We start from the raw sequence: 8,299 nt of genomic DNA, 5'->3' as shown, positions 1-8,299 counted from the left end.
CTGTATTGATTATGTATTATTAATAGACTGTTTTGTCCGTGCGCGACACGTTTTTAGTTATTGACCTTATATGTATTCAATACGGCAAGATGTTGATATCAACAAAAAAGGCAAAAAAAATAGGCGTGGCTCTGACTTCACATTTAGTAGGTACCATAGGTAAGTGCCCCAACTTGAGTACCCACATTGTCATACAAAAGTGGTTACTTATCCATACTTATACTTAACTGTACCTACCTACATTTTTTTTCGCGCCTTTCTCTGTTGCCATATTTGGTTTAATTTATTAGCCACGGAAAATGTGGAAATTGGCCACTTATAAATCTAATAATTTGTGTGAACTTTAAGGTGCTGTTTATGTTTCAAATGATTACATGTATTCTAGTCTACAAGTGAAATAAAGTTCTTAAAGAATTATCATTGGTTTGATTTATAAAAAACAAAACTTACAAAGTTTTTATTCTGCTCAAAATTACTCACAAACTCCTACTTATTTTATTAAGCCCCCTCCAGACTATGCGCGTGAATCGCGGGCGAAGCCGCGAACGCGAGTGTGGAGTCCAGAACGCAGACCTGCGAAATCGACTCCACACTCGCGTTCGCGGCTTCGCCCGCGATTCACGCGCATAGTCTGGAGGGGGCTATAGAATCATAATTTTTATGAATGAAAATGAAAATGAAAATGAAAATTTATTAATAACATTAGGTTACACGTCAAAGATTACATAAAATTTGAAATGTCATTGTAGATATACCTATACGTATATTACACTTATTAATTATTACTTAATACTTATGTCGTGGTAAGTATACATGTTTATTTATTACAATTAATTTTATTTAAATAAGTACATCATCAATTTTGCATGAAAAATATTCATCAATATCATAAAACGGTGATTTTAGTAACCAATGTTTTAGTTTCATTTTAAAATTATGGATGGAAGGTGCATCCCTGATACTTTTAGGCAGGTGGTTGTATATGCGTGGGCCAAGCACATAGGCTGATCGTCCGCTTTTTGCTAACTTATGTGGCACAGATACCAGGCAGCCCGCGTTCCTGTTACTGCGCAGATGGCGATTTGGATTTACCTGTTTCACAGTAAATTTGTTTGAGTTGGTGTGAGTAAATATAGCTATTTGTTGAATAAGTACACAGGGTAGTGTTAATATACTGTATTCTGTGAAATACTGACGAGCAGAGACGTCATCAGAAACACATGCTATTGCGCGCACAGCTCGTCTTTGTAATGAGAACACCCGACGCCAGTCAGCGGCTCCACCCCATAGCTCGGTGCCATACGAAATGAGCGAGTGCACGGTTGCGAAATAACAGCTCCTGACGACGTCCCTGGTCGCAGTACTCGCGAGACGCTTTAAAGCGTAGCACGCGCTGCCCAGCCTCGCGCACAGATGGTCGATGTGTACGTTCCACCTCAGGCCACTATCGATAGTAAAACCTAATAATTTGATGTCCGCAACTTGACGGACAGCATCGCCGCCGGCATACGCGGTCATGGGCCTGGATGTGTGGCCATTTAGATTAAGTCTCATGACGAAGGTTTTGTCCTTGTTAAGGGCTAAGCCATTTGTATTAAACCAGTTGCAAAGCTGTTTAAGCGTGTCGGTTACCCTCGTTTCCAGATCTGGTAAGGACGAGCCGGTGACGATCGCTGTGACGTCATCTGCGTACATAAAAATGTCGCATCCTTTTATTATTTGTGGGAGATCATTTAGGAGGATGCTAAACAGAGTATTTGACAAGCACGATCCCTGCGGTACCCCAAGCTGATTCCTCATCTCATCAGACCTGATTCGGCCACTATCCCCTACGACAACTTGACTCCTGTTCGACATAAATGACATTAGAAGCGCCAATGCGGGGCCACGAATGCCATAGTAACTGAGTTTCTGCGCGATAAGTCCATGATTGGCGGTATCGAAGGCGCGCGAGAGGTCGCAGCACACTACCGCCACCTGCATCCCGGCCTCTCGCGCGCTCAGCGTATGCCACACCACTTCGCGCACCAGATCCGTAGTCGAACGGCCCTGGCGGTATGCGTATTGTCGGTCGGATATTGTTAGTTGTGGGGACCAAAAGGATAATAATCTAATGTTAATACCTACTTCTAAAATTTTACTTATTGCCGGTACTAACGATATAGGGCGATAAGACTTTAAGGCTGCTTTGGGGCCTTTACCTTTGTACAATGGGGTAATCTTAACTTTTTTGAGGCCTTCTGGAACTGTCCCTTGTCGTATGCAGTAATTATACAACTCTGATAAGACGAACGACAGTGCCGGGCCCACGTACCGAAGGATGTTGGCAGAAAGGTCATAGATGTCGGTGCTGTTTTTCGGCGCAATGTGAGTCCGTAGTATAGATTCTACTTCGTGGGCTGTAAAAAATCTAAATCTTAATGAACAGTTACACTCGGGAATATTCATAGCTATAGCTGTCAACGAGCGCTGGACGTCCGGTTTCGGCGCACCGCATATAATAGCAGCAGTCATGAATTCTGCATTAATTGAGTCGACTGCTTGTTTTTTAGACACAAATGCTAAACCATGACTGTCCTTTATTACGTCGGTATAGTCCGCGCGCTCGCGACAACTCCGTCCTAATTCTTTGTTTATTACTTCCCACATACGTTTGCATTTATTGGGTGCGTTCTGTATTAGCGCGCTATAGTAAGCAGTGCGCTTACGTTTTAACGTATAATTGTATTTAGATGAGATGCTAGCCAATATATCTGAGACTTGATTACTAGATGGGTATTTCTCTTTTAGATTTGAAATATCGTGAAGAAGGAGTTTCAAATTCCATACCTCATCATCAATCCATGGATATTTACTTGTATTTGCTTTAGGTAATTTCTTAGGGAAACAAATCTCAAATTTATTAACTAATATATTTAATAATGTGACAGTTAGCGATTCACAATTTTTATTACTGTTTGCAACAACCACAGGCCAGTCAATAGATTCTAGGGCAGCATAGAAACACTTTTTGTTTGCAATACTAAAAATGCGTTTAGGTATAGGATTGCGTTGCGCGAGCGGTTTGTTTACAATCCTTATCATTTGTGCCGAGTGATCACTGAGGTGCGTGGTGACGCAATCGGCATACACACGGTCGGCACAGATGTTCGAGTATGCATGATCGAGTAACGTCGCGGTGTTAGTATTATTACAGGTACGGGTTGGGAAATTGACGTGTTGATTAAAATTGTGGCACGATAAAATATCTGAAATATTGTTTTTGGAAGATGTGTTGGTAAAGAGATCAATGTTAATATCGCCCATTATTATGGCACTGAGGTTTTCTTCATTTATTTTTGATAGGAGTTTATCTAATAGTGCTAGAAACTGCGTGTCACTAGTGCAGTTGGAATGATAAATGCCTACTACCAATATATCGTGGTCTAAGAGGTGGAGCGCACACACATCAAAGATTTGTTGTACGGACATATTGCTAATGTCTGGCCTATTTAGGGCCCTAACACCTGAACGCACAAAGATGCAGCTTCCTCCATGTAGAATAGATGGTCTACAGTAATAAGATATTAGGTTATAGTTATGTAACGTTACAGATACAATTTCGCTATCCCGGAGCCAGTGCTCGGTTAGCACCAGCACGTCGCATTTTAAGTCATTACACAATAGCACTTCAATAGATTTGGTTTTATTGTTTAGGCACCTGATATTTTGATGACACAGTGTGAGGTCAGCCGAGGTCCGCGGGGGCCGTGTGTACCGCGGCGCACTACTGCCGACGCCGGCCGGGCTCGGCCGCGGAGCGGCGGCTCCTGTAGGACGCGCGCCCGCGCCCGGCGCCCGCTCGAAACCACTCGCTGACTTCGGTACCAGGGGGCCAGTTTTCAGGCGACATAAAAAATTCAAATTTACTTACAGGAACTGTTATCGCGAATGAGGCATAATATTCGTGTCTTAACTTAAGTTTTTGTACATTGTAGTGGTCGCATGGTTCCTTCTTCTGCATGTAAGAGTTGATCGACTCGGCTTCCGTATTAGTTTTAAAAAAAGCATGCGTGTATTTTCTTTGGTCGTTCAATCGTTTCAAGCATGTCGTCCGCCGGTCCCGTGCCAGTGGTTTATTCTACAGTGAAACTTTTTATTCCTTTACTCAATGATATATTACATATAGATGGTCAAGCAAATCTTGTCAGTAGAAAGAGGCGCGAAATTCAAATTTTCTATGGGACGATATCCTTTCGCGCCTACATATTTCAAATATGCCACCTTTTTCTACTGACAAGATCTGTTTGACCCAGTAAATATCATAATTTGTCAAAGGATTGTCTCATTTTTTTATTTCAATCATAGACCTCAATCATACTATCTTTGTCTTACACTAGTACTAGCACTCAAAGAAAAGGATGAGTATAGTTTTCCTGGTTCTTACTGACTGACAAATTGGTTTGACCAACTATAACTACTCATAAATAAGGATTCTTATTTTTGTACACTAAAGTAAAAATATGTACCAAGGTCGCGTTGCGGTGCGGTAGTCTGTTACGTCTTTAACTTGTCTTATTTGCGACATCAATATTATCGTTTCCTCAAACAAACCTACATGCGTCAACTGTCAGCCTGTCAGTGTCACTTGCGATGCTCTTGCGTCATTACTCAGACAGAAATGTCATAATAAAATTGCAGTTTTGCTGTGCTAATTTTCTTTGTTTGGAAAATCAATTCTAATTATAATAGAAATAACTATCACTAACGACAAGATAGACCAAATTATTACGATAATTACTAGTTTAATTTACCATCAGTGGACATTTTGATTAAATGACGCAATTGCGGAAGTAGATCAAAGATGAGCGATTCGAAATCTTTCGTGAATTTCTCCTGCCAGCGATGTCTTCAGCCTTTAAAGTTAGATGAGTCTCTGAACAATTTGGGGGAGCATACAATTGCAGATTTGACGCTGCAGATTCGTCGCAATAATGAGACGGACTTGGATATGCAATCATCGAGCTTGGAGCATTATGTGCCCCCGTTTCGTATGTCTGAGTCGGGGAATGGAGCTAACGGGTTTATGGTGATATCGGATGGTTGGGAAACTACCTCAGTAGGCCATCAGTTGCACGTTAAAGCGACATTGTTTGACTGCTTATCAAACAATTCTGATGTGGATCATCCACTGTGCGATGAATGTACGGACACGCTTCTAGAGCTTATGGACAACCAGTTGAGATCAACTGAAGCGGAATGGAAAGACTATAACGACTATTTAAAAAAGCTAGAGAATGATAAGGAAGATTTAAACTTGGAAGGACTTGAGAAAGAACTCGAAGACATGAAGCAGGAACAAGACAGGCTTTTAAAAGAGTTATCTTCTTTACAGAAAGAAGAAAAGGCTATGAAAGATGAAATTGAGATTCAAGAGAAGGAGAAAGAGAGATTGGAAAAAGAACAGGATGTCTATTGGAGGGAATATACGAGATATCGTAAAGATTTGATGATTACTGAAGATCAGATGAAGTTTTACGAATGTCAGCTCGCTTATACTCAAACTCAGCTGGAAAAGCTTAAAAAGACGAATATTTTCAAAGCAACATTCCATATTTCGGATTCAGGGCAATTCGGCATTATAAATAACTTTAGACTTGGACGATTACCTACAGCTCCCGTGGACTGGTCAGAAATTAATGCAGCTTGGGGCCAAACTGTGTTACTACTCTCGTCCTTAGCCAAGAAAATAAATTTCTGCTTTCAGCGATACCGTCTTGTGCCATTCGGGAACCACTCTTACATAGAAGTATTAGAAGATCAGAAGGTGTTACCGTTATATGGTTCTGGCGGCTTCCGGTTTCTATGGGACACGAAATTTGATGCCGCAATGGTTGCTTTTCTGGATTGCTTGCAACAATTTAAGGAACAAGTTGAAAAAGGAAATACGGGCTTTTGTCTTCCGTACCGAATAGATAAAGGGAAGATTGAGGACACAGCATCTCCGCCTCATGCGTATTCTATCAAAATACAGTTTAACTCGGAGGAACATTGGACGAAGGCTTTGAAATATATGCTGACGAATTTAAAATGGGCGTTGACATGGATATCGTCTCAGTTTAGCGAGGATAAAATAGAACATCAATAGTACCTTAATTCACTGTGATATTAGCCTGTATTGTACATTTTAGTGAATAAATGTTACATAATATTGTTGTTTTGGACTTTTGGTACAGTTCACATTATATTGTCAACTGCCAGAAGTGGATTGTTGTATGATTGATCTATATTATAGATTGTATAAAGTAAAAATTTTGCTCATTGGCAGATCATTCAGATTAAACTTCGGAAATTGTTATTTCTAGGCCTCAACTGTCTCAGCATAACTAAAATATGTGACTTGCATACTTTCAGCCATGTTTCGTTTTAATTGATTTTTTATTGCTATTCCAAAATGTAGTATATAATTAACTCCTATGTGTATATTGTAAATAATCAGTGTAAGTTGAAGCATAATTAGATATTCAATTTTGAGATTGACAGCAAATGTGGGTAGTTGACTTGTTGTTAACCGTTTCGGTGTTGATGACACGCCTGCCGTGTCATCAATGTTTTTAACCTGTGGCGTATGACACGACAGGCGTGCCATCATATTCTATGGCGCAAGGCATGGCTGCCGTGTCATGAAGTGATTGTTCCGCGCCACAGCCAAAAGTTTTCGAAAATGGAAGACGCAACTAACCGGTTAAGACAGAAATGGTTGAGAATTGCCTTTGATTGAACATGTAATATCATTATGAACATTATTTAGCTGTGACTATTGTAAGAGGCTTGTTATGAAAATAAATAAATATCAAATACTAATTTAGGTTCTTATTTTTTTAAATTCCTTGACTCTATAGTTTGTTTTTTTTTTGCATTAGAAAGAACTTGAAAGAAGGTAAGCGATCTTGACACGTCTTTTAATTGAAAAACGCTTTTTAAAAATCAATAACTATAGTCAGACCGTAAAAAGTCTGCAGCGATTTTGATAGCCCACGCAGTGCAAGTGTCATTTTAAACGTCAAACTTCTATGAAATTATGACTGCACAGTCGCACCAAACAAAGTCTGCAGCGGATTTGATAGCCCACGCAGGCTATTAAATCCGCTGCAGACTTTGTTTGGTGCGACTATATTACCAAAGACATATGTAACTTCGTATAAGATGAATAAAGTCTAAGGAAAAAAAACGTGCCTCGGAAATCAAGAAAAAGTCACTCTTGGATAGATGCCGCACACACCTTTAGCCTATGCTCAGCTAGATGGCGTGACGACACCGTTTCATATTTAACAATTTTAACACATAGATATCAGTGAATGAACATGGATCAAAATGATATATAGTACGTTTTTTTTAGCATTAGAAAGAACTCCGCAGAAGCAAGCGTGTAGTTTTTATCAGGCTCGTTAATTGTTAATAATTATTGAATTATCTAATATAGCATGGTCAATACATATAATTTACTTAAAATTGTTACCGCTAAAAGTGCCAGATTTAGAACCACAAGCGAACTTCTGCGAAGTTCTTTCTAATGCTAAAAAAAACGGACTATAAAAATAATAAAATCATTTATCCATATATAGACATTTTCTTGATAATTTAATTAATACGTTTTCATTTTGAGTTTTAGTCGTGTGTCGATAGATGGCACTAAATTTACTGTGACCAGGCGTGGCTCACTCCGCTATTTCGTCGCTTTGCTACAGGTAGCTAAAACTCCATCCGTTCGACCCCAATTTTGGGGTTTGCCATAAGCCGCGCGTGGCGCTGTCGCCACCTAGCGGCCATATCTGCGCTGATCGTGACAGACGCGTTTTGTTAGAGAGTGGGTCTTCTGTACCTAGTACTATTATTTATTCTGTGCTAGTACTATTATTTATTCTGTGCTAGTACTATTATTTATTCTGTGCTGTGACTACAAAATTTACTATGCCAGGACCCCTCTATACTATCTATCCTTTTTGCTATTACTTATGAAAGCAGAAGAATATAAATGATCGTATTAGATTCATAATTGCCGTAACTTTTTTTTAAAACGTGTTTTTCAATTAAAAGACTCATCAAGATTGTTTTCCTTATTTCTTGCTAAAAAAAAGAAATAAAGATCCTTGGTACAAGCTAGTAAATAATATAAACCTTAGCTTTGACTAACTACCATTTGAAGTTTCTTGGCGTTTAAATTGTTTTCGTGGGGTTTCCATTTGGGAATATAGAAATTGTAGAAGTATAAAAAATACTATTTGCACTACTTTAGGTACCTACTCTATTACTTGACTGC

General features: G+C 39.4%; 1 protein-coding gene and 1 long non-coding RNA gene across 2 annotated transcripts in view; one reads left to right on the top strand and one right to left on the bottom strand.

Moving 5' to 3' along the window:
* The window catches only part of LOC134675967 (uncharacterized), a 60,738-nt gene that overhangs the window by 21,993 nt on the left and 30,446 nt on the right, over nucleotides 1–8,299 (bottom strand). The gene's annotated exons all lie outside the window — the stretch shown is intronic.
* LOC134676009 (beclin-1-like protein) lies at nucleotides 4,658–6,843 on the top strand. The gene has a single exon (XM_063534319.1). It carries the CDS (start codon nucleotides 4,844–4,846, stop codon nucleotides 6,125–6,127), a length of 1,284 nt encoding a protein of 427 aa, XP_063390389.1. The 5' UTR covers nucleotides 4,658–4,843; the 3' UTR covers nucleotides 6,128–6,843.

This window comes from Cydia fagiglandana, chromosome 23, assembly GCF_963556715.1.
Source record: "Cydia fagiglandana chromosome 23, ilCydFagi1.1, whole genome shotgun sequence".
NCBI lineage: Eukaryota > Metazoa > Arthropoda > Insecta > Lepidoptera > Tortricidae > Cydia > Cydia fagiglandana.
The sequence above is the reverse complement of the archived record's forward strand: the minus strand, read 5'-3'. Positions and strand labels throughout refer to the sequence as shown.